Source organism: Muntiacus reevesi, chromosome 9 (assembly GCF_963930625.1).
Source record: "Muntiacus reevesi chromosome 9, mMunRee1.1, whole genome shotgun sequence".
NCBI classification, from domain to species: domain Eukaryota; kingdom Metazoa; phylum Chordata; class Mammalia; order Artiodactyla; family Cervidae; genus Muntiacus; species Muntiacus reevesi.
Window position 1 is genome coordinate 57,581,032 of NC_089257.1, and position 27,882 is coordinate 57,608,913.

Here is a 27,882-nt window from a genome sequence, read left to right on the forward strand (position 1 = left end):
GTGAGCTCCACTTGGCCAGATTCATGTCTCTTTGTCCAGTACAATATTTCCAGTATGCATATCCTGTCCGTTTAGTTGACTGCTGTCTTCCTAATATTTAGAACAACACCTGGTACATAGTAGACAATAAATATGACTGGCTGCCCCCAAATAGCGTCTTCAGCCTTGCAAGTTACATGATTTTCAGAGTCCAGTGCTCCTGAACCTGCTTCTGCAGAAAGCACCATTTAAAAATATCACTGTAATTCATACAAGCATTAATTTTTGGTAAACTCTTCAAACTGTGTAGCATTTTTAAAAAAGGTTTTAACATTGCTCACTTAAAAAAAAACTATTTATTATAATTCACAGATTTACAAAGTTTTCAAACATATCCAAGTACTATGAAAATATGCAACACTTCATAATGTTACAATAGCAAGAAGCATCAATAAGTCAGGTTCAAGGCAGAAATGGAAGTAGAAAATAACCTGGACATCCAGCGCCTCCCCTTGATGTATCCTTTTTCTCCCTCTGTAATCTGACCACGCTGAATGGCACTCTTTTGCTCAGACACCCAAGGTTCCTGTGCTCCCCCCCTTTTAAAATGTGCCCTCAGGAACAGAGAATGTGAATTTATACACTACCGTTAAACATAACTTGGAGTATTACTCTAATAGGCTTATTTGCATCTTTAACCTTAAACTTTAAGAGATAACAGAAGTAGAATTTTTAGCACTGCCTAGCAGGTAGGAGTGATTACAAAGGTGCCTTTGAAAGCTCATGTTAAAGTCACATTCCACTTAGCGGATAGGTTACCACCAAAGACATACAAATATACACAAAGCAAACCTACCAACTAGAGTTTAATCGTAAGATTTTAACTTCATAGTTCAATTCTTTTTGACAGGGTACTTTCAACACTAAAATTACCCCCAAACTGGAAATTATATATCTCTTACAAACAGCACAGGAAAACCCTGTGTTTTATCAGCAAAAGTCATTCAAGGAAAGAATACAAAGTGTGAGGCAAGACTAATGCTTTAAAGATTAAAAATTTAAGAGTCTGCAATAGACTGAGAAGAGGCTAAACCAGAAGAGAAGCTTAAAAAGTTGGCTTTTTCATTCATAACTGCTATTTTCTGAAAATCTACTAAAAGTTCACTTTCAGTAACTGAAATAAAACAAACTGAGTACTTCCTATAAGTGTACCTGGTTGATTCTCAGAATACGTTTCATTAGGAAGCACTATATTGAACGATCCAGTGTGACAGGAAAATCACATGTAACAGTCTGTAAACAACCAGAAGTTATGAAACTTCCTCAATCGTAACTTTAAAAATCTGAAGTCACTCAAGAAAATCATTCTCTGAAATTAAACCAGAGAATTTTGCTAGTGTGCTTTCATCAGAATGTTAGCATTTTCATCTTCACACGTACAACACTGGAAAAAACCTGAACTGCAACAAAGCTAAACTAGTCATTGCTTTTGATTGTTACTAACAACAGAGCACGGAATCAAAACAATTAAAATGGATAGAAAGGCCTGCATATTGTGGCAAACACCATGAACTGGGTATACTCAAAAGCCATTTATATCTCCCTTCTCTCTTGCCTATCTCTCCTATAGAGGCCAGAAAGAAGAAAAGTTCTTGATTTCAAATACCTACAATTAGGGACGGACATAAGACATGGTTCTGGTCAGGGAGGGCTATCTTTTTCAAATAAAAAGTAAAGACTTGTTAAGAGAAAGCCCCTTGGCCTCTTTCTCTTTTTCCTTCCATGAATGTGAAAGAAAGGACCAGAGGTATTATAGTCCCTTTAACCAAAAGACAACAGTAATGAACACAAAGGTCTACCCGGCAGACCACATAGAGTTAAAAGGAGTCAGGGTCCTCTGAGCCATCATATCAGGGCTGGACTGCATACCTCTGGACTTCTTATTGCATAAAACACATACAAGTTAACAGATTAAGCTACTGTAATAGGGTTTTCTACTAGTCCAGCTGAATGCACTTGCAGTAGATATAAATACAAAATTCTGAGTAAAAATCAAATTGAGTTATGAAGAAAATCCTCAGTGACCCCTCAAATATTCTAAAAAGGACCTCTATGATAATTTTGTTTTCTTTACCTGAAGACAAATACTGTACAACCAACACATATAAAAAAAAAAGGAGGGGAGGGAGATAACGTTTGATGGTAGTGAAAATATTTCAATGCCAAACAAACAAAAATGAGGTAAGGCTGGAGGAGAAGGGCATGAGTATAATACCAAACAATTACGGTGTAATATTTCCTATTTGTCAATTTCAACAGTCAGCGAGTCCATTTCTTGGGCAGAGGGATTCTAATAGTTTTTAAGTCTGAATCTTCAAACTTGGGAAGCCTTCTTCCAGGTTACCAGCAAGAGTCTTATCAACTTCACGGAGGATTTTGAGAAAGTCTTCCACCTGTGAGTTAAACAAAAGAATCAAATAAAAATAAGTAGAGGAAAAGATACCTTAAAAAGATACTGACTACTAAAAAAAAAAAAAAAAAAAAAAAAGATACTGACTACTGTCTGTAAAAATGCTCTACCTATGTCTTCTAAACAGTCCAATGGAAAAGAAATGTTGACAGATTGGCAGGTGACAAGAACAGTACTTCCTGGATAGTCCTCTGAAACACCAAGAAAATGCCTAGCCTTTACCACTTTGCTTACTTTTACTTTTATTTATTTATTTATTTTTGGCTGTGCTGGGTGAGGGCTTTCTCCAGTTGCGGCGAGCAGGGCTTTCTCACTGCAGTGGCTTCTCTTGTGGAGTACAGGCTCTATGCGAGCGAGCTCAGCAGTTGTGGCATGTGGCTCCAGGGCACTCAGGCTCAGCAGTTACGGCTCACGGGCTCTAGGGGACAGGCTCCGTAGCTGTGGCACATGGCTTAGCTGCTCTGAAGCAAATGGAATCATCCCAGACTAGGGTTCGAACCCATGTCCCCTGCATTGTCAGGGGGATTCTTATCCAACTGGTCCACCAGGGAAGTCCCCTCGTTTACTTTTAAACTAATATTTCTCCTTCTACTTATGATTTGCCTTGAGGGTCCATTACAAGAGTTATATTATCATCCTCCTTTCTGACCCACTCCCTCACTCCCACAGTCCACATTTCATTTTCCTAAAAAAAAAAAGTTATTTTGAAATTGCCTCTAATGGTAGCAAAAGCAATGTAATTTGAAGGACCATAAAAACCTATTGACTGTACCTATCTAAGAATCTTATTTTTAATTAATATATATGCTACAACAGAAAAGGATACTATAAATTCAGTGTTGATTCCTTTCTCTTAAAATCTGAAGTGTTACTCAAGCTAGTGCCATGAATTATCCAGCAGTCATCTATCTGACAAAGGCACTGAATCATGTGTGGTATATGCACTATCTTTTTTCACAAAGGCCTCAGAGATCAAGTGCTTATTACTTAAAACATTTTACAGAGTAATCCCCTGAAACTCGGCCACCTATAACTTTACTCATACTCACCACGGGGCTGTAGAAAGGAAGAAGATTTTCAAATGCACAGGAACACTTCTGTTTGCTTAACTGGCCCTCCTTTAGTCCCTGAGTTACAGTCTCCTAAAACAAAGAAAGAAAAAGATCTGTTATCAAAAAGAGGAAAATTTCTAAAGCTACATCTGGCAAATAAATACAAATCAGTTTATCCAGTTCCCTACTGATCCTACAGGCATTTCAAATGCTCCAAACTGAACTTGCCATCATTCCTCCTTGTCTAACCCAAACATGTGCTCCACTGAAGGCACCACCACCCACCAGGCCTGCTGCACAAACCAAAAATGCAGGGTACTGCCAAGACGTCCTCCTCTGCTGCCAGTCCCTCCACCTAAGTGTTTAGTTCTACTCTACTGAATCTCTCTCATCCCACCCCCGCTCTCCATCCACTCTTCCACTGTCTAAGCTCTCACTCTTTTCCCTTGAAGATTACCAGCCATAAGAGCCTGTTGGTTGGTCTCCTGTCTTGCAGCTTCAACTCATTCTAATCCTCTACTACCTCTGGAATAATCTTTCTAAACAGGTCATATCACTTGGTGCTTCAAAAAAAACTCTAGTGGGTCTTCAATTTCCTCAAGATTAAGTCCAAATTCCATTAAGTATGGCATACCAGAATTTTTAAGACATATCCCTGGTTTATTCTCTGCCCACTTTCTTCCTATATTCTTATCACATAAAAATTAAGAAACACCTACATCCCTTCCTCCAAAGAAACAAAAACAACAACAAACAATGGGAAAAATACTGGCAAAAAATATGCAAAAGATATAGAATTACCCAAGGAGTTCATAAAAAAATCAAGATGGATAAGTTTATAAAGCAGGACACACAAATAATACACAAATATATGGAAAGATATTCAATCTCACTAATAATAAAAAAAATGCATATCAAAATAAGGTGCAATATATCACCTGTTATATTTTACTCGATATAAAAATTACAATACACAACATTAAGGATCAAGGAAAATCAACACTTTTCACATGTCAAGACCATTTTGGCAATATATAGCCATTTATGCCTCAGTCATCTTTACATTTATCATGTCGAACCCAGTCATCTAGCTTCTGAAAACCTATGTTCAGGTAATAATCCCAAATCTGGAAAAGGGAAGCATGATAATTCACCAAAAATATAAATCATCAGAATAACTGAAGCTTGTTTTAAGGTATATTCTTTTTAAAAGCATTAATGAATATGATCACTGTTGCATGCATAAGTATATTCTTCCTAAAATATATGGCTAGAAAGAATATGCTCAAAGAAAGAATATGCTAACAATCCTACACATATTCAGGAAGAATACTTCTTAAGACAAGTTAACAGTAAATTTTGAAAACCAATTTTTTGGCAAATTGAGTATTAAACAAACTGGTTCTCAGTGAAAAGTTTTTCAGTGTATTGATGTGGAGTCAGGAAAAGTGTTTATAATGTTAAGTAAAAAGAGCGGCCTCCAAAAATTGTGTAACTGGTGAGAAGTATATGAAAAGCACATAAATAAATATACTAATTTACATCAGCTCTTAGTTTGAGTATAAACTTATAATGATAAATCTTTTCTTTCTCTATTTTCCCAAATTTATGTAAAATTAAAAAACAAAAACATTAACAATAAAATTTGGGAGCAGAAAGCAATCCATACTGTCTTTTGCTGAAGAGAGCATTTTATGCTTCTCTCCTACCTTTGTTAACACTTGGAAAATATTAGAAAGAAATTCACATGAAATATCCTTCAAGATTTTCAAGTGGAAATCATCTTGGGTTAAATCAGACTTTTCAGTTTCTTCTGTGTTAGACTCCGTTGAGTTCTCTGGTTTCTTCTGACAATGTTCCATATTTTGTAAGACACGAATCAGGCTATCAATTAGAGGAAGATCCACTGTACAAACAAATCAAGGGGCAAGGAATCAGTCAGTTAAATCTGGTCACCATTCATTCATTCCTACACATGTACTGAACACCTACTTATACTAGACACCACTGTATTTTAGGTGCTGTAGATATGGTGGTAAACAAGATTCTCAGGGCCTCAGACTTCAAGAGGCTTATGTTTTTATACTCTCAAATAAGCAAATGAATAAAACAGATTGAAAAAGACACCCGAAATGATGAAAAAGGATAGATATAGAAAAATATAATTCAAGAACTGCCTCCCCCCTCAAGATTTAAGTTTTTAGTTTGAAAATACCAGGGAAATGGATAAAAAATAGCCAACATGGAGATATATGCTTTATTATTAGATTTTAAGAATTTTTTTAATGATGGGCATTATAATTGTATTTTGAGACAGTTATAAAGCTATTAACCTTACTAAATCTCAGATATACTCACAAAACAAAGCAAATAAGTCATATACTGAAGTATTTCAATATAAACGTACATCATGAAAAATATAATATGACAAAATTCAGATCAAACCTAACTATCAACACATTTAAATAGTTTAACTCATTTACTGAAAAGAAGTCAACGCATCTAGAGCAAAGTATTCAGAAAGGTTGAAAAAAATAATATAGACAAAGCTATTAGAGGCAAATGCAAACAAAAGGAAAATGGGGGATATGAACTTTATATCTGATATAAGAGGATTTAAGCAAAGAAAATAAGTATTATGGGAGACAAAGATGGGCAATTTATAATGAATATATATGAAACAACATGCCATCAACATTCATTAAACTACAAATGATGTAAAGGAGAAACATATTGGCAGTAAAAGATAGTAATTTTCCCTCTTTTCACATCAAATCAAGTTGAAAGAAGTAACTAAAGTTTATGGAAGACCTAATAAGCATAACAGCTGACAACTCCAACATTTACAGTCCAGCTCAGCCCTCTCTCCTCTGCTCCAGACTCAAGACTGTCAGCTCAACTGCTCCAGCTGAACATGGAGTTGACATCTCAACCTTACCAGGTTTAAAAACCAGTCTTTTCTACCTTAGTAAATGGCAATTCTTTTGCACAAAAATGCCAGACAGATCTTGACTTTCTCACACTCCTCATTCTACTAGTTGGCAAATCTTGTTGGCACTATTTAAAAATGATCAGAATCTGACTATTTTCCCCCACCACCTCCCCATTACCACCTTAAGCAAGTTACCATCTCTTGCCACAGCAGCCTCCTAACTAGTCTCCCTTTCGCCCCCACAGAAAGCCTGTTAAAGTCTGCTCATGTCCGTCCATCCTCTTTTTACAACTCCCACAGTTCCCTAGCTCATTCAGAGCAAAAGCCAAAGTCAGGCCCTCCCCACCCAACCCCCATTACCTCTCTGGCCCCAGGTCAGAGAGGAAAGACAGGTCTTTCCCATCCCAGTCATATACGGCTTCACTGCTCTTCTTCAAATACATCAGGCATACTTCTAATTTGGGGCTTTTACACTTGCTGTTCTCTCTGTATGGAATGCTTTCTGCCCAAGTATTTACATGACTCACTTCATTACTTCCCTCACATTTGTACTTAACGTCATCTCCTCAGGTAATTTATCCATAAATGCAAAAAAGACACTAGAAAATAGTCCACATTTATTTTCGATTAAAAACTCTTAATAAAATAGAAACAGATTAATAAGTCCTCAAATGGTACAATATAAACAGCTTAAGTCTAAAACAGCATCATGATTAATGAAGCTCTAGAATCATGGCCAATTAAAGTCAGGAAAAAGGTAAAGATCACCATTATTACATAACCCCAGAGGTAAACGGCAACCCATTAAATAACAAAGAGGTAGAAAAGTGAAAAAACATATCTAGGTTAAACTAAAAGGAGTGTCAGATAAAGTCCAAAATTACCACTGGAACAACCACTAAAAACAGCAAGAGAACTCAGTTGGAGGAGGAAATGGCAACCCACCCCAGTATTCTTGCCTGGGAAATCCCAAGGACAGAGAAGCCTGGCCGGCTACAGTCCATGAGGCCGCAAAGAGCTGACGTGGTTAGTGACTAAGCAACTGACGCAAAATTAATATACATAAACCCAACAATTCTCATATATTCCAAGAGTAATCAGTGGAAGATACCAGAGACAAGAGCAACACACAAAATATTTGCGAATAAACCTAATAAGAGATATGAAGATCTGTATGAAAAAAATCATAAAACATTACTGAGAGACATAAGACTTGAACAAATGGAATAGCACATGTTCTCAGACACTATAAATTTAACATCTCAATCAAAAAAGTCAAGAAGACATTTTGGTTTTGTCTGGAACTTGTCAATCTAATTCAGTGTTAAAAAAAAAAGAATAATAGTCAAAAAGATAATGAAATATTAGAATGAAGGCGGAATAGCCCTACTAGGTATCAAAACATAAAGTCTTAATAACTAAGACACTATTGCTATGGATACATGAATACAGCAACAGAAATGAATAAAATACATATGGAAATATAAAACACAGTGACAATGAACTTTCAAATCCGTGTGGGTAAACTGGTTTATTCACTCAGCAATGTTGAGACAGCTGGGCAGCCATCTGGAAAAAATGTGAAACCACATCTCACATGTAACACCAGAATAAATTCTAGATGGGTCATGGATTTAATTGTATTAGTCATAAAAATTATTCTGTGAAAGACCATGTGTTTGCAGAGGAAAATATTCATTTATATTTCTCAATGAAAAAAGCTGCCTAAAAAACAGGAAAAAAAAAATACATATGGATGAGTGTATAGTAGTTATCTCTGAATGGTCAGATTACAAGCACTAGATTTCCTTTTATAAATTCAAATTTTTTTTGTATTTAGCATGTGGTATTTTTTTATTCAAGGGAATAAAAGCACCAGAAAAATCGAAGAAAGGAATAAAATGAACAACAAACATATCTGATGAACCGGAATTTAACTTAGTGAACTAAAATTATACTTGCCTTTTCCTATCTTCAGATACTCCTGTTCAGCCTGTGAAGCATAGATGGCAGACAATACTGAGAAAACAGAGGCCAGCACTGTTTTCTGCTCCTGCAGTATGATGGGCGGGTCATCAGCCTGGCAGAACTCACGGCACACCAGGTCAAAAAGTAAATTCCAAGTGTCTTTTCCAGTATCTGGACACTGCACTTGATAAAGATGATGAAGAAAGTAATAGTTAAAAAACAGAAAACAATTAAATGAATAACTATTGTGCTCCCCCATTCAACATCTTACCAATTGCTTGAATTCCATCGTCTACCGTGGTGAGCAGCTGTAAGATATGCATGTAAACATCGAGCCCTTCTGGATTTTCAGAGCTAAATACAACAAGCAAAAGCATTCAATCAACTCTCGGTCTGTGGAACTGTGACCACTCATTTATTCAATAAATAAATATTTATCATGGTACTAGGCACTGCCCTACATGCTAAGGATGAAAAAGGGAACAGGACAAAGTCCTCTGTTCACCAGAGCTTACATTCTAATGGAGGAAACAGTCAAAAAACAAATATTATGTAGTACAATCAACACACACTGGGCAAGAAGTAAAAATTCTTTTTGACCTTGGCCCATGAAACTAACAATGCAGAAACCTACCAGGTGACAGATACCTCACCGTGCTGGTTTACTTGAATCATCAGACAAAAAGTGACTGAGACGTCAACAGAATGAATGTAAGGCCCACTGCACAAGCACTGACAATAATGATGATCTTAAAACTTCATAGGATCACCTTACCTGCCGAGCTGAGAATGCTAAAACCTGGTAAGTATAATTTTTGTGATCAACAGTCTGGATTCCTAAACTCACAGACTTAGTTCTTCAGCCACACAATTAAGTGAAAAGATAGTGAACAACTAAAAGATGGTTCATAAGTGCCTACAGCTTGCAGGCACTATGTTAGAGGCTGGGAAAACAGATACATATATGACACACATTTCTCCCACATTATCCAAATGGAATAATGATTATCTCATTTATTGTGATTGAGAATACTGAAGAAGCAGGTCTGGGGGAAAATGATGAGTTTTATGCTCACCTGGATAAAGGACATAAAATTTAAAGGTTTTAGTGTGGATTATTTGGAATTCCCTGGCAGCCCAGTTGTTAAAACTCTGCATTATCACTGCTGAAGGCTCAGGTTCAATCCCTGGTCAGGGAACTAAGATTCTACAAGCCACGGGAGTAGCCAAAAAAAAAAAAAAAAAGGAGGTCATAAAGCATTAAGAATGAGTTGACCAACAGGCAGATCAATTCATAAATTAATTTTCTAGTGACTAGCAAAAAACAGTTCTAAGTGATCTACAAGATCTAGTAATCACTCTTAGGAAGACACCAGAGCCCAAAAGGCAGTCATTTATCCGAGACTGGCACATATATGCAAGCAGCAAGAAAACAAATGATATCTGACATTAAATGAAGAAGTTGTCACATGGCCAGTAAAAGATAAAGCACAAAGAAATCTTTTCCATTTGATATAAAATTATACAAAACTACAGATTTTAAGACAGTAACCATAATTAATGCTGAACAACAGCCTATTGCTAAGTAATACTAGTATTAGAACAGGTATTTTGCCACCATTACGATTCTTGCAAAGAGCAAATACATTGTCACTAATATTAGTAGTGAATCAAACCTGTCAAAGATCAGCTATGTGCTACTCATCCCATTGAAATGAAACTAAGAAGACATATGTAAGGATGCTTCTAGCAACGGGATTTTCCCAGAATATTTTGCACAGAAGAGTTCACCTACCGCACTTGTTTGGCAGCTTCAAGTACACAGGGCACAATTCGAAACACCGGCTGCGGTTCAGAACCTTCCTGGGGTTGGTCCAGAGCCTGAACAGCCCCACTTCTAATCCATTCCAACATCAGCTTCTCATCCAAATCAAACAGCTTGTCCACAACCTCCCCAACCTTTACCAGCAAGTCAACTGCAGAGAATAAAAGAGATATTGAAAGAAAGAGACAAAATTTTTAAAGCAGTAAGTCTAATCAAAATTCCTAAAACTATGTCAAGAAGGCTAAATCTCATCAAAGCATTACTTAATCCAAGTGCAATCTGTTTACTACCTTTGTTTAAACCTGCTTGCATTCCTTCATTTTCAAGTGGGAGATTTATCCGTATCTTAAGAGCTTAAGAAGAAAGTTTATATCTTGAACTGAAATAGTATCTCACCTAACACATAGTTTTTAAGTGACCTCTAGAAATAGTTACGTGGTTTCCTAAAAATTAAATATAATTTTAAAGAGTTTTTTTTTTCTAGATTACATGGTGACTTACCATTTGTTGAACTTGACATGATGAAGCAAATACTATCATAAATAGCTGGATTTTCTCGAATTCTTTCAACCCAGACACTGGCCACTTCTGTCTGGGAAAGGCAAGTAAGCAACAACCTATGTGAAAAATGTGAGCTTAATACCTATCTTTCAAAAACAGTAAAGCAACTTCAAGAGGGAAAGGGCCACTCTACTCTCCTGGGTCCCCTTATGGGCGAGTACAGAGAATCCGTAAAAAGAAGAACGCATACCTGCTTGTTTCCAGGAGAGTAGGAGGGTCTGAGTCATAGAAACAGTGCAACAATACCTGGCTACAAAAACAAAAACGGTAACCCAATATGCCTCACTTCTCTCATTTCAAATATCAAAACAGAATTTTTAACTTTTTAAACATTTTAATTGTGAAAATATGGCATACATACATAAAAACCTGTAAGATGCAAATCTACACTTGGGGAACAATTATAAAGCAAGACATAGAACAGAGCTGCATCTCTGTAGCCACTCTGTGTCTCTTACAAATCACAATTCTCCTTCCCACCTAGAAATGACTACTATCCTGACTTTTCCAGCAATCATTTTCCTGGTTTACCCTATAGTTCACTTATATATTTTGGTTTTGAACTTTGTATGAAAGAAATGATATTGTATGTACTCTTTTGCATCTGAGCTCTTCTGTCCAATACCATCTCTTTATAATCTACCCATCTTATTCCTGTAGCTGCAGATTCACTGCTATGGAGCATTTCACTGAATGAATATAAAACAATTTATTTTTCCAGCCTACTACTGATGAACATTTGGGTTTATTCCAATTTGGGGTTCTTTCAAGCAATAGTCATAATACTTTTTGTATGAGTATCCTGATTGATGTGTACAACTTCTCTTACCATATACCTATAGGTGGCATTACTGGGTCACAGTGCATCTTCTAATTTGACTAGGTAATGTCCAACTGTCCCAAGGTGGTTGAAGAAATGTCTATCTCATCAGCAACATACACTGTTCCATATTACTTTTAAGATAAGTATTTAATTACATTTATAAAATTTGTAAATATAACTCATTCAGATTTTTAATAGGTATCACTAGACACCAAACATAATCTGAGTCGTTTATTCCATGAATGATTATAAGTTATGGAAGAATAAATACCTTAAACTAGGATCTTAAAGTCCTTCCACACCTAGAAGAGGTAATAACCTCTATTTTGGAGGCCCCAGGTACTTGAATCCTGTGATAAGCCCAACAGCTTTTCCTGAAAATAACCTAGAACAGTTTTCTTAACCTACAGTAGGCACATATTTCTTTAAGATTCTGATTAACAGAATTAGAAGAGACCTAGCCTCTAAGCAGAAGTATGAGAGCCTTTGAATCACAGGGGCAACCCTGTATCCTCTAGTCTGTTGGCAAGCCACTTCACCCACCATCTAAGTCAAAATTCTCAGGGTGACTGTGGTCAACAAGTCTAGTCGTTTTAGACTCCAGCTCTGCGCCTCTGGATTCCCTGAGCCTAAATTGTTTTGGACTCTGGTCAGGTGCTCCATCTCCAAGCTCTGCCCCACTGGTTCTTATCCCATGTGGGTGACAATTCAGGCTCCTTTGCAACCAATGCTGAAAACAGGCTTAAATTCTGAATCATGTCCACAAATATTACGGAAGCCCCCAGATACCATCATCAACACACAGAGCAGTTCCTGGAGCGTGCTCACCAGGAGAAAGGAAGTACTACATTCCACGTTTCCCTATCTCTCTTATGGATAAGGATTTCCTTAGGGATATGAAATATGAATCTATCCTTTAAAAACATAGTTATTATGTAGTAAAACTTACCCAAGATTTTTATCACTGCTGATGGACACACATATCTCCTGGAAACAGGCCATATTACCTAATATTCCCACACAGATTTCCTGCCAAATCAAATTTCACATGTCACAATGTTAGGCTCTAAGGTAAAAGACATATACACAAAAATAACAACTGGAGAGGGGGGAAAAAAAAACTTTCACTGAGCCAAGTCTGGGGAGAAAAAAAGGGAAGCAGCACACAGGAGTATACTGCCTGTTTCCTAATTTGACAAATGTCCAGTAGTATTTGAGAGGAGATGAAAAACACAAGAAAAAGAAAGATCAAAGGCAGGCAGGAGTTTGTGGAAGAAGAAATCTTATGGACGAACTGAGTCATATTTGATTGATAGGATTTGAATGTACAAACAAGACAAGACATTCAAATGACAGGGAAAGTGTCAGCCACAGTAGGAAGGGAATAATGCAACAGAGTGAACAAAGGCTAACACAGAAAGCTGCCTGTATTAGCACAGTTACTGGGTCAGACAAAAAGTCCGTTCAGGTTTTTCCACGACATCTTAAACAAACTTTTACATCTTACACCAACCCAATATTAGTAGCACATGGTGGGAGGAGAGCATGGGATAAGTACAGCAGATAGAAAGGATCACGATTAAGGGCCCTAAACATCATGTTGAAGAGTTTAGACTAATATGAGTTATCTGAAGTCATGAAGGTCCTCAAGAAAGTGGTCAACATACTGTAGTATTTTAGGAAAATTATTTTGGCAACAAAATGTATAACACATGATAGTGAAAAAAATTTTAAAGGAGCTAACTTCACTAGTAACAGCTAATATTTATTTGGCAGTTACTATTCTCAGGTACTACCCTAAGCACTTTCCATGTACTATTTCATATAATAATTTATGAGGTATGTACCATCATTAGCCCCATTTTTCAGATGAGGAAATCAAAACACAGAGAAGCTAAACAACCTGCCCAAGATCTCCTACTAGAAAAAAACAAAATTTCAGGGGCTGAGCATTTAACCACTATATCACACTGCACCTCTGAAATCAAGGTGAAGGAAGATAAGGGTGGCAATAGCAGGTATAGAAATGGATGAAGTTGAGAAAGACTCAAGTGAAACCAGAATAGTATGATGGGAGCAAAGAGAAGCAATTGAACATAACTCCTAGGTTTCAAGTTGTTTTATTTCTTCAGTAAGACAATTTTGTTCCATTGACAAAAACAACTAGAAAAGGAAGCACAGGAAAGAACACAATGAATTCAGTTAGGACAGTGCTTCCAAACTTGCTAGAACATAAAAATCACTTAGGGAATGTACTGAAAATACAAATTTCCATGTCCCATCTCAGATCTACTGAATCAGAATCCCCAGAGTAGGGTGTGGGAAGTTGCTTATCAAGCACATCATGTGATTTTGAAAACTGGATAAGTGCAACAAGCACTGAGTTTGAACATATGCAATTCTGGATTGGAAAATGCAGCATGCAAGTAGACAGATGAAAGGTAAGAGGCAGAACACCAGAAATCAGAAGGGAGGCATCGCACAAACACAGATTTGCCACTTAAAGAAAGGTGTCAAGTAGATGAACCCACCAAGGAAGTGAATAAAGAAAGGACAAAGGATCTGATGTGCACCTTAAAAGAAGCATGTAGAAAGTAAAAAGACAAAACAAGTAACAGAGAAGTGACTGGAGAGGTCAGAGACCAGGAGAGTGGAGTGATCATTTAACCAAAGTTAAATGAGTCAAGAGCTTCAATAAAATGTGGTGGTCAAATGTAGGGAAAGGAGTAAAACAAAATGGGGGCAGAAAAGCAGCACACACCTTGCCCTTAAAAACTAGAGGGAATAATTGAACTTTCAACCAAACACTAAGTTTTCCAGTCTCAGCTACTCACTGGAATAATCAGGGGGTACCTTAAAAGCTGTCTGGAGCCTCACACTTGGTGAGACTGTATGATCTGGGAATGGCCTGACCGGCAATTTGTAAGAAGCTTCCTAGGACAAAGCGTCTCAAAATTTGGGCCCTCGTCCTGGTCATAATCTGACTAACATTACTTGGAAACCTGTCAGAACTCTTTAATCCTACCCAAAACTACTGGATCAGAGTCTGGGGGTGGACCCAATAATCACTGATTCTAGGACACGCTGCAGTTGGGAAGCAAACATTTTAGGTGATTCTAACATGTGGCAAGAAGGCAATGGCACCCCACTCCAGTACTCTTGCCTGGAAAATCCCATGGACGGAGGAGCCTGGTAGGTTGCCGTCCATGGGGTCTCGAAAAGTCAGACACGACTGAGCGACTTCACTCTCACTTTTCACTTTTCTGCATTGGAGAAGGAAATGGCAACCCACTCCAGTGTTATTGCCTGGAGAATCCCAGGGACGGGGGAGCCTGGTGGGCTGCCGTCTACGGGGTCGCACAGAGTCGGACACGACTGAAGTGACTTAGCAACATGTGGCAAAGGCTGAGAATCACTGCCATGAACATGCTATGGTTCAGAGACATATATAATTAATAACAGGACTAACTCCTAAAAGAAGCAATTCTTATTTTCTTAAAATAAAATAAGCTTATTTTAAGTACTAAGTACCTAAATTTGAAAAAGCTAGGAGAAAGTCATGCAACTGACAAATCTTTATATTAATATAACAACCCAAGGAAAATGTGGTTCATTGCTTCAAGAGGCCCTAACTTAGGTGGTGCATTATATGAAATAAAATTTTAATCCAACATTCAATTTGTAAAAATATACTACAGAATTCTCCACTTCATTCATCATTTCAAAGAAAGAGAGACGATATAGTACAGCAGTCACACGGAAGCCAGGCAGGTTAGGCTCAATCCCAGCGCCATTCTTTCTTAGTTGTATGACCCCAGACAAACTTCTTAACCTGAGACTTGGTTCTTTTAATTACAAAGGGAGACATCAATGCTTACCTCACAGAGTAGTAAAATGAAATACTCAGTAAATAGCAGTCATTCATAATTATAACTACCTAATAAGTATTTATGAATCAGCCACAATATACACAGCACAGGGCAACCTAAATGGCACTAAAGTACGGAAGGCAATGAAAGTACAGAACTGTTCTGGTGCGCTTACCACCATCACTGGGCACTGAGAGATTACTTATTGGGGAAGTCTTGGAAGAAAAGTACCACCTTGGAAAACAGATGTGAATACTGAGAGGAGATGGGAGGCGCACAGAGGGAGGCCCGGAGCAGGTGATGATCACAGTAAGCTCCTGAGGTGAGGAGCAGATAGGCCATGCTAAATCAGAAGACAATCTGCAGGGCAGATTTTATGCAAGAAAGACAAATCAGATTCAAATTATGGAAAGTACTGAGCTATAGGCTGTGTTTAGAATTAAGGTTTTCTTAAGCAATGGAGGATTCTATGACTTAAAAAAAAGAAAAAGGCAATAAACTGAGAAATGGGCAGTCCAGGCATTGGTCCCTGTTCTACCACATATTAGCAGCATGATGATAGCTATGACTATCTACAGTGTCCACAGCTGTTAAATCTAACTAATGATCTCCCTGGTCCAGGCCAAATCTAAAATTCTATGACTGTAATAATTTTAAATAGCACATTACTTGGTACCTGATAATGTTCAATAAACATCTGCAGACTGATCTGTAGCCACTTCAGAACAGTAAAGTGAGAAAAATGAAAGACTATCCAGCACTTTTAGGTCACTGCTCCAAAGAGGCAGCTTTAGAAATGTACATACTTACTCTTAATCGAGGACATTTGGATTTGGCCAATACTCCCATAAATATGTCAGGAGCATTAAATTCTTGGAGAAACAAAGCCACATCCTAAAAATAAAAATGATTATTAACTTGGATGCTGAATATTCCTCCTTAAACCCAACAGCTTAGGCAACCTTAAAAAAAATGAATTTCATATACACTTCTTTTCAGGCACAAGAAAAAAAATGCATAAGGTTAGGAATTGTGTCAACAGACAAAAGTAATACTAGAGCACTGTGGTATATGGTCTCAAGGCAATGGAACAATTCCACAAGCAAATCTGAAGTGACTGTGATATTCCAGAGGACCTCCAGAGAGAAAGGAGGACTCCTTTCTCTGCCATGTATGTAGTTATCTTAATGATCTTTCTACCCACCAGGAATTCTCATTAATTCATTCAAACACATTGCTGATTCCAGGTATCATGCTAGAACATGAGATAAGGGGGAACAAGGTAAGTCATAATTTTTGTCTTCTAAGAGCTTAAAACTTGACAGAGAAAACAGATAAAGGCTCCTATTGGGTCATGCCCCAAATCAGAACTTCTGTTTTCAAAATCCTCAACAGAAAAAATTCTGATCACAATCTAATTGCAACAGCTTCACATGTTCAGCCTAGAGAGTCTGCCTGGTCCCCAGGGCCTAAAGGGACACATCACACAGGTGAATGAACTGGGGGCGGACACGTGGCCCAATCTCACTAGAAATGTGAACCCCAAAACTAAATCAATTAGCTGTGGAGATTTTCATTGTAAAATAGTGAAAAATAAAATTAAGCTTCTGGCTACCTATCACCTTGGATATTCACCAAACCTGTGCCGTGTATTATAACACATGCCAAGTGGCTTAAATGAAAAATACCCTTCAAAGCGCCCTCAAAGAGAGAGGCAATAATCCTTCAAAGCAGCTGAAACTGGGGTAACCTGCATGACTGCTGGCTGGGAAAGACATACTGTACTTATTCAGAGATCATGATCAGACAGAACAATATTTTCAAAGATATACTCCAAACTGAAAGTCACAGAGCCAGATGCTCTCCACCCTAAGTCATCAAGCTGCCTGTCAAGTGCGCATCTCTCTGCAGCATGCAGGGACTTACGTAGTTAATGACAGTTAATGACTCGTGGAGTAGTACAAGGTAGCCTAATAATATTAATGCCAACAATAGTAACAGCAGTGAACATTTACGGAACAAGTATTAAATCCCAGTGAAGTACTACCTCATTTAATTCTGAAAATGATCTTAAGAAGTAGTTATGATCATTACACAAATTAGCAAACTAAGGTTTTAAAAGGTTAAGCAACCTGCTCAAAATTACATAATAAATAGAACAATAAAAATTTGAAATCTGATCAAGGTCTCAGTCCCATCTAGTTTTCCTTCTAGAGGGATAAACAAATAATAAACATACGAACAACTAATCTATTAATACATAAATTCTAAGTACTACAAAGAAGATGATAACAAGATGGTATGTGCTAGAAACCAAGGTAAGAGGGCCTACTCTAGATAATTCAGAGAAGGTATCTCTGAAGAAGTGATGTTAAGCTTTTAAGAGAAGGAACTTAAATCTATCAGAGGACACAGGCTCAAAACAATCACTGAATAACAAGAATGAACAGGTTCCATGAGAGCAGAGGAGAGGAATCCTGCCTGGAGTGTCTGGGGAGACATAACAGGAGAGGTGACATTTGAGCTGGGCCATAAAAGATGGGCAAGATTTTATGGGGTGGAGGACATTCCATGCAGGGAGCTGCATGAACAGAGCATGAGCAGATACGAATGCAAGAAGCACCTGGAAGTCTCCGACCCTGCTCACACACCGAGTGGCAGGGAATACGGCTGGGATGTAGTTTCACTGGAAGAACTCTATGCCAGCGAATCAATAAGCTGCTCTGCTCTCCAGAGGCGCTTCCAGAACCACCACAAGAGGACAAACAGAAGACCCGGGCATGAGCCTCCCCCCACCCACGATCTCAACCAGTAGCTCTATTTCACCTTTTTATATGAGGTTTTCACACTAACATTTCATTTGAAAAATGAGTTTTATTTCTTTAAAAAAAAATGTTTTCAAACCATAGCTTCTTAACAGTTGGAGGACAGAGAAGACTTAAACAATACTCTCAACCGACCTGATCAAACTGACATTTACAGGACACTCCACCCAGCAACAGGAGTATACACATTCTTTTTAAGAGAACATGGAACATTTACCAAGACAGATCAAACAGTGGCCCATAAAACGAGTCTCAATACATTTAACAGAATTCAGAGTGTTCACTAACCACAGTAATAGAAAGGTATCTGAAAAATCCCCAAATACTTGAAACCTAAATAATGTACTGCTAACTCATTAACCAAGAAAAATTAAGGAAAATTAGAAAAGTATTAATTGAACTAAATGCAATGAAACACAACATATCAGAAGCAGTTCTAAAGCAATATTTAGAGGAATATTTATAGTGTTAAATGCCTATATTAAAAAAGAATGATCTCCCTCCAACTAATAAAAATAAATGAAAAAGAAAAAAAAAAAGAATGATCTCAAATCAACAGCCTCAGCTTCTACCTTAAGAAATTATACAAAGAAGAGCATATTAAACCAGAGTAAGCAGAAGAAAGGAAATAATAAAAGATCAGAGTGGATATCAATGAAACAGAAAATGGTAAAGCAAAAAAGAAAAATCAGTGAAACCAAAGGCTAATTATTTGTGAAGATTAAGGAACCATCACTACAGACACTAAAAGGATAACATATTACTATGCCAATAAATTCAATAACTTGGATGAAGTGGATTAACTCCCCGAAGAACACAAACTACCAAAGTAACCAGAACAGCCCTATATCTATTAAAGAAATTTACAGTGTTCCCCACAATATACTAACAACCATTGAATGGTGAGTTTTATGGTAATGATTTGTATCTCAATAAAACTCATTTTTAAAAAAAGTTAACATATACACAAAACTAAAAACAAACAAAAACAAAAAAATCTTTCCGCAAAGAAAACTCCAATATCAGATGGCTTCACTGTTGAACTTCACCAAATATTTACGGAAGCATTATTGGTAATTCTACACAAACTCTTTCTGAAATGTGAAGAGGGAAAACTTCCCACCTCATTCTGTGAAGACAGCGTTACCTTGGTACCAAAGCAGACAATGGAAAGAAATTAATCGCTCTCATGAATATACATAAAATTTTTAAACTACATTTTAGTAACTTGAAAATCAATTAATGTAGTTCATATTCACAAACAAAAAAGAAAAACCACATGATCCACTCAATAGATTTAGTGGAAGCATGACAAAATCCAAAGAGACTTAAGGACTGAACTATTCACCATCTCCTTACTCAACAGTCTTTTCAGCTTCATTTCCAACCCCATACCTCATCCATGGACATATCCCATACTCTGCAAATTTCATTCTCCATTTCTTCATCAAGCTCCATCTGCTGCTCCTCATCATCTGAGCTGGATTTGGCATTTTCAGGGCTAACCATCTTCAGAAACACAAAGGAAGAAGATGAATAAAGGTTGTCCATAACACTCCTCCAGTAATATTATCCCATAATCGTTTAAAAATCACAAAGATTAGTATTCTCAAAGTATCTTCTTTTGGAAGAAGCTTTTACTAAAAAAAATTAGTACTTGGGGTACCTTGGGTAAATACTGCTGCTAGGCACTGGGGTAGAAATATAAAAGTAAATAAGATTTAACTACTTACTTCCAAGTAGTTTAGGATCCAGTGGGGAAAAGACATATAAACTGATAATCACAACAGAAAAAGTAAGTGACTCAACTGAATTGTGGACAGAGTCGTAAAAACAGAAAGATGGACCAGAGACCTATGTGTAGGAGAAGTTTTCCCAAACTTCTCTTAGGAGGGGATATTGAAGCTAAATCTGAGGGGAAATCGGAGTTCGTCATCCTGAAGAAGAGGAGACAGAGAAAAGTACAAGAGTTCAGAGTTAAGAAAGGGCCTAGAATGTGTGGGGAATGGTGAGCAGTTTAGCGTGCCATGGGCAGATAAATCTGGAAAAGCTGCAGAGACTCCTGGATTCCAGTCTAAGAAATATTAATTTTCCACCGTAGGCAACGGTAACTACGAGGAACTCCCATGGACGCCATTTTTTTTTTTTTTTTTTTAAAGATTACTCGGTCAGCTGTGTATACGATGGACTAGGGAGGACAGTGACTGAAAGTAAAGGGAAAAGTTGGGGAAACATGAGGAGAACGTCCACATTTATTGAGAGGTTCCCATAAGGCAAACTACGGTAAGCATTCTCTGGGTATCATAATCTTATTTAATCTACACAATAACTCTACAAACAATAATAGAAATACTACCCCACCTTATAGAAACTAGGAAAGAAGTCGGTTACGTGACTTGCCCAAAGTCAGGCAGGGCAAACCGCGCTTTTGACATCAGAGCTGTACGAAGCCCAAATCATTTATTCTACTAAAGAGGAAGTCCTCGAAACAGATAAATTACGACCTGGGCTTCAGAAACGACAGTGGCAATGGGGAGCAAAAACCCACTGCATCACATGCATTGCATGTAAGCAATGCATTTACAGGGTCACATATATTTGGAAATTTTACAAAAATAAAACATTTTAACCAAAAGCACTCCAGCATCCCTGCATTACACTTCAACACAGAGAGCGGCGGGCGGCAGCTCTGGGGTCCGCGGGGAGACAGCCGGGAGGCCCGGGGTGAGGCCCGGCCGCCGGGGCCTGGGGAGGGGTCGTCGTAGGGATGGCGGCTCCCGGGGCAGGAGGGGGCTGCCCGAGGCGGGGCGGCAGCCTGGGGAAAGCAGGGGGAGCCCGCGCGAAGCGCGCGTTTCCGCACCTGGATGAGCCCGCTGAGGACGCCGAAGAGCCAGTGCTTGCTGTAGACCGTGCTGCCTATGCAGTCCCCCCCGGCCGCCTCCTCCTCGTCCCCGTCCCGACTCGGCGGCGGTGGCGACGGGTTGCGGTCCATGACTTGGCCGTCTCTGGCGCGCGGGAGCTCCTCCGGAAGCCGCGGGAGGAGGCGAGAGACCGCCAGGCGCCAGAGGGCCCGGCGCAGCTCCCGCCACAGCGCCCCCTGCTGCCCGGAGCCCTGTCGGCCTGAATACCCGCCCAATGCATATGCCCACTAGGATGCGGAGCCCAAATGTCTCGGTCTTAGCCAACGCTCTACCCAGGACCCCAGCGCGGTTATATTCATAATTGTTATTTGTCACCCTCCCTGGACCACATATCCCATTTCTCCAGGAGCTCTTAGCCTGATTGGAATGGCCAGGGTGTGGAGGCAAGGAACAGGACGACGTATTCGCTACAGACGTGAAACTATCGGACCTCTGACCTTTGGGCACAGTTGCCATTCTTAAAAACAGCGCTCTTCTCCCAGGTGTGGTCGGAATCCTGGGAAAGACGAAAGTCACCAGTAAGAATGTCAGTTTTACAGCTCACTTCAGTTCAGTCGGTCAATCGTGTCCGACTCTTTGCGACCCCATGAACAGCAGCAGACCAGGCCTCCCTGTCCATCACCAACTCCTGGAGTTTACTCAAACTCATGTCCATTGAATCGGTGATGCCATTGAGTCGGTGATGTATTTTCAGTTCCTGCTGCTCTTTAGTTTGGTGATACTAAACCTCAGACCCCATGCTCCCCCACACCCCACAGCAAATATTTTAGAACACCCCTTTAAGGAAATGAAATTTACATAACCTACCTCAACATGTAATTTCAGTAATACCAATATGATTCCCTGGAGAAGGAAATGGCAAGCCACTACAGTATTCTTGCCTGGGGCGTCCCAAGGATGGAGGAGCCTGGCAGGCTACAGTCTGTGGGGTCGCAAGAGTCGGACACAACTTATCGACTGAACTACTATTACTAAAATTCTCATTGGAGAAGGAAATGGCAACCCGCTCCAGTATTCTTGTCTGGAGAATTCCATGGACAGAGAAGCCTGGCGGACTGCAGTCCATGGGGTCACAGAGAGTCTGACTCGACTGAGTGACTAACACACACACGATATGATTCCCTTACAGAAAGGAAAAATAAAATTAATTTAAAATAAAATGAAAAAAAAATAAAATAAAATGATATGTATTTTAATGTTTTAACTGCTCAGGCACAACAGTACTAGAAGATATCAATACACTAAAGATCTCCAATTTTGGCACATACATATCACATTATTGTGAGCCTCACATTTACAAATGGAGAATGATATAGGTGTGGTTCCTGAGGGACCCTGCTTCTCAAAATCATAAACAGATGATGGTAAAATTTATAACAAAATAAAGTTCCAATTTACATAGCAATTGCACTTATGGAAAATTTTAAAGTATATTAAAAGTGAGCAAAAAATACTCTGCATTAGTATATAAAATATAAGTGGGTCTGAGGCTCAAATACTTATACACATTTTTTCACCTTTTGTTCAGGGGCAGACTTGGTGGGACCTGAATTATTCAATTTTGGAAGCCCATTTTAGGGAAAACACTACAAAATTCCTAACATTAAATTAGTTACAATATGAAATATTTATTTAGAATGGGAAAAAAGAAATCACAGCAAATCACCAATTTAAAGTAGCCAACAAATACCTTAAAGTGAAATCCAGAAAAATACCTGTTTTTATTAATAAGTAGCCTGACACACTTCTACAATCCCTTTTTCTTGTTTTAATAGGCTTTATTTTTCAAGGCGTTTTAGGTTCACAGCAGAAGGTACAGAGATTTCCCATAGAATCCCTACCCCCATTCATACATAGCCTCCACCACTATCAACATTCTCCACCAAAAACAATAAACAACATTTGATACAGTTGTTGAACCTACATTGGGGCATCATCAGAGTCCATAGTTTACATTAGGGCTTACTCTTGGTGTTGTACATCCTATGAATCTGGCAAATTTGGTGGTACTGGTGGTAAAGAACCCACCTGCCAATGCAGGAGATGGTAAGAGACAGGAATTCAATCCCTAGATTGAGAAGATCCCTTGGAGGAGGGCATGGTAACCAACTCCAGTATTCTTGCCTGAAGAATCCCATGGACAGAAGAGCCTGGAGGGCTGCAGTCCATAGGGACACAAAGAGTCAGACATGACTGAAGTGACTTAGCGTGCATGCAGGCCCATGGGGACATCTCTATCACCCAGAGTCCATAGTTTACATTAGGGCTAACTCTTGATATCATACATTCTGTGGTTCTGGCAAATATATAAGGGCAGGTATATAGTATCATACAGATGGTGGCTGCAGCCATGAAATTAAAAGACGCTTGCTCCTTGAAAGAAAAGTTATGACCAACTTAGCATATTAAAAAGCAGAGACATTACTTTGCCAACAAAGGTCTGTCTAGTCAAAGCTATGGTTTTTCCAATAGTCATGTATGGATGTGAGAGTTGGACTATAAAGAAAGCTGAGCACCAAAAAACTGATGCTTTTGAACTGTGGTGTTGGAGAAGACTCTTGAGAATCCCTTGGACAGCAAGGAGATCCAACCAGTCCATCCTAAAGGAAATCAGTGCTGAATATTCATTGGAAGGACTGATGCTGAAGCTGAAACTCAAATACTTTGGCCACCTGACTCGAAGAACTGACTTTTCAAATGAAAAGACCCTGATGCTGGGAAAGATTGAGGGCAGGAGGAGAAGGGGACGACAGAGGATGAGATGGTTGGATGGCATCACCGACTCAATGGACACGAGTTTGAATAAACTCTAGGAATTGGTGATGGACAGGGAAGCCTGGCGTGCTGCAGTCCATGGGGTCGCAAAGACTCAGTCACAACTGAGCGACTGAACTGAACTGATCATACAGAGTATCTAGTTTCACTGCACTAAAAATCCTCTGTGCTCTGCCTATTTGCAATCCTTTTTCAATATAGTTTTTGCTATAGTTTCTTTGATCACCTTTTTATATGACAATGACCTTGTAAGGTGACATTTTCTATGACAAAAAAATAGGTAATTCTGTCTTTAGCATAGTTGCTTAAATATTTAAAAATTATTAGTGGTAGTTTAGGAAATTATTGTTGGTAGTTGAAAGTTTGTTTCAGCTTCAGAACTTGTTATTGATAATATTCTGTAAAGTTTTGACCACTTATACTATTCTTTCATTTTCATGGTGTCAAATTTCCCTATGCTGGAGGAGTACTTTCTACTCAGCAGAATTGTTTTTACGAAAAAAGAATTATTCACTTTTTAACTTTTTAAAAAAATATATTTATGAACTGAGACCTAAAATCACAGCTTCTGGAAGAATCATTTGTTCTTGCTGGTGTCTTGTATCTCTCCTCAAACTTGACCTTTGCCTCTCGTTGGGCCTTGCATTTGAGAGCAGGGTCTCTGAAGACATCCTTGTTGACAACAGTTTTGTTCAAGGGGATATCCATGGAGCACCTTATGGGCATGAGGTGATTATAATTATAAACTTTCACAAAACACTTGATCTTTGACCTCTCGGCAATTTTCTTCTTGCCCACGGCAGCTGTCACTTTGCAGGGACAGCCATCAATTCCAGCCACCAGAGCATGGCTGTAGGGTCGGTCTGAGGTGCTGTCATCAATGTTCTTCATGATGACCGCTTTGTGCCTGGAGTAGCGACCGGCCAGGACCAGCACCATCTGCCCAGGTTGCATGAACTTGCCCATTTTGGCAGCTACCACTCAGGACTACAGCAGAAAGCATTATTCATTTTTTTGAAGGGTTAGATTTGTCTATAGGACCCTCTGGGACTACTGTGTTCTCTGGGGGAAGGGATCTTTTACAATAATTGTAGAATAATCAAAGTTTTCATTTCTTCTTGAGTCAGCTTTTGTAAATTGTGTTTTTCTAAGAATTTGATTGTTTTTATCAAGTTTTAAGCTTTACTGCCAAAGCTTTTCATGGTGTTCTTAATATCCTTTCCATGATTTGGAACACAGAGTTGTGGACAGATAATTGGTCCATATAATGGTCCATATACGGTTTATATAGCATGGTCTGTGTTCTGGACATAAAGCTGGCATGCCCTCCATGTGGAGGGCCGACTATACTATGCCATTTTATATGAAGCACTTAGTATTTGCAGATTTTGGTTTCTGCAGGGGTCCTGAAACCCATCCCCAGCAGTTATCAATGGATAACTGTAGTTTTACTCTGAATTATTACTGTCGTTTATTAGTACATTATCTCCTTTTTAAAAACAGTGATGTTTACTGATCATCCCCATAGTATTAAATCATGTCCAACCCTTCTCCGACTCCATGCACTGGAGCCCACCAGGCTCCTCTGTCCATGGGATTTCCCAGGCAAGAATACTGGAGTGGGGTGCCATTTCCTTCTCCAGGGGATCGAACCTGGGTCTCCTACATTGGCAAGAGGACTCTCTTTACCACTGAGCCACCTGGGAAACCCTAGAGTATTAAATACCAAAGACAAATTGACTTCACAAGCATTTGTTAATTATTTTTATGTGCTCCTTATACACTATCAAGTACTGCAGACACAGAATGCAGTAACTTGACTCTGCACCATCCCTGCTCCCCTGGGGCTCACAGCCCTTCTCCCGCACAGAGAGGCAGCTCAGTACAGCTTGGTGGGGCCAGAAGCCGGCCAGCAGCTCTGCAGTGATTGGGGTCTTTGCCGCTCCGGCCCCATTCATTGGCCAACTGGTCTGCCCTTGAGTCCTCGCACCCGTAGCCACTGTCTCCACACTTAAACAAGTCTGTCACTCTCTGAGCATTCTCTCTGGCATCGCTAGAATGGAGAAGAGTGGGGAGGAGATGAATCCAGGGCTAATGAGCCACAGCTGCACCCTCTCCATCTCCCCTCTTTCCAAGGAATCAATGACTCTGAGAGGAGCCAAGGAAAGAGGGGCTAAAACTCTGAGACAGCGCACCTCAGCGCACCCAACTTAGCCCTGTGCTGGGTGAATAGCTCTCAGAGGGAGAGGGTTGAGAATCGCTGGTTCCACCAGCCTTGTTCTGCTCTTCAGCCACTCAGACCCCACACTGGGCACACAGCAAGAGGGTGGGTGAGAGGAGAAGGGCCCACAGCCCTAAGGGAAGTTCTCCAGGGCTTGGCCCCTTCATATTCTCCAAGGCAGCCGAGCTCTGCTCACCCATCCCTGCATCGCCAGTGTCCCTGGAACCTGATCACTTTAGCAGCCCAGGTGCTCCCTGATCCCCTTTGGGCAGCATCATAGTTCCCTAGGCATGGAAGTATTTCTCTGAATCTTTGTAGCTGGCTTCTCTCATGTCAGTAAGAAATGGCAACCCACTCCAGTATTCTTGCCTGGAGAATTCCATGGACAGGGAAGCCTGGCAGGCTACAGTCCACGGGGCCACCAAGAGTCAGACGTGACACTACTGTTACTCTCTCCCATCAGAGTAGGCCCTCCGTGTGTGTTTAGTCCCTGGAAAGGAAAAGAAAATGATGAGATGAACGTGATCATATCTTGGCAAAATTGAGAAATGATGCATTTTCCTCGCACTGCTTCCAAATTTCGGCCTTTGATTATTAAGCCCTTGGAGATTATTATATTAGCTTGAAATAAATATTCCTTAACTTTTCACTTTCCTGATTTAAACTTGTGAGAATCACACTTGGTACAAGTTTTATTGTTTGATTCCCTTCTAAGCCTGTTGGTACTTTGTTTCTGGTGGGGTATGATGTGTGCAAGAAGAGGTCAGATGCTCTTTAAAGGACATTTGTTTGTATAATGAACTTCTACCTGGAAAAATGCAGGAAAGGCTCTGACCAGAACTTCAGAACAAAGGCGATACTGAGGGAGGCTGCCGATACAGGATAGTTCCAACAGAGTAAAGGGGAAAAAAAATCCATCCCTGTATACTCAGTGAGGACAACTTGGTTCTACATATATCTGAGTTCAGTTCAGTCACTCAATCGTGTCCAACTCTTTGCGACCCCATGGACTGCAGCACACCAGGCTTCCTGTAGGTCACCAACTCCTGAGCTTACTCAAACTCATGTCCACAGAGTCAGTGATGCCATCCAACCATCTCATCCTCTGTCATCCCCTTCTCCTCCTGTCTTCAGTCTTTCCCAGCATGCGGGGTCTTTCCCAATGAGTCAGTTCTTCACATCAGGTGGCCAAAGTATCGGAGTTTCAGCTTTAGCATCAGTCCTTCCAGTGAAAACCCAGGACTGATCTCCTTTAGGATGGACTGGTTGGATCTCCTTGCAATCCAAGGGACTCTCAAGAGTCTTCTCCAACACCACAATTCAAAAGCATCAATTCTTTGGCACTCAGCTTTCCTCACAGTCCAACTCTCACATCCATACATGACTATTGGAAAAACCGTAGCTTTGACTAGGCAGACCTTTGTTGGTAAAGTAATGTCTCTGTTTTTTAATATGCAGTCTAGGTTGGTCATAGCTTGTCTTCCAAGGAGCACGCATCTTTTAATTTCATGGCTGCAGTCACCATCTGCAGTGATTTTGGAGCCCAAGAAAATAAAGTCAGCCACTGTTTCCACTGTTTCCCCATTTATTTGCCATGAAGTGATGAGACTGGATGCCATGATCTTAGTTTTCTGAATATTGAGTTTTAAGCCAACTTTTTC

At 39.4% G+C, this 27,882-nt stretch overlaps 1 protein-coding gene and 1 pseudogene across 2 annotated transcripts; both read right to left on the reverse strand.

The window, feature by feature from the left end:
• Positions 1 to 316: 316 nt before the first annotated feature.
• SAAL1 (serum amyloid A like 1) lies at positions 317 to 21,321 on the reverse strand. 2 transcript variants are annotated; one of them, XM_065944624.1, is made up of 12 exons: positions 21,165 to 21,321; positions 19,700 to 19,813; positions 16,290 to 16,373; positions 12,560 to 12,639; positions 10,978 to 11,037; positions 10,728 to 10,843; positions 10,197 to 10,377; positions 8,673 to 8,755; positions 8,396 to 8,584; positions 5,211 to 5,407; positions 3,499 to 3,591; positions 317 to 2,432 (listed from the first exon to the last, which is right to left on the reverse strand). In XM_065944624.1, the coding sequence occupies exons 1-12, from the start codon at positions 21,294 to 21,296 to the stop codon at positions 2,340 to 2,342; spliced, it is 1,422 nt and encodes a 473-aa protein (XP_065800696.1). In that variant the 5' UTR covers positions 21,297 to 21,321; the 3' UTR covers positions 317 to 2,339. The 2 variants fall into 2 exon arrangements, with proteins under 2 accessions (XP_065800696.1, XP_065800697.1); XM_065944625.1 differs by lacking the exon at positions 16,290 to 16,373.
• A 3,238-nt stretch (positions 21,322 to 24,559) lies between these two features.
• LOC136174813 (large ribosomal subunit protein eL27-like) lies at positions 24,560 to 24,966 on the reverse strand (annotated as a pseudogene).
• Between the last annotated feature and the right edge of the window lie 2,916 nt (positions 24,967 to 27,882).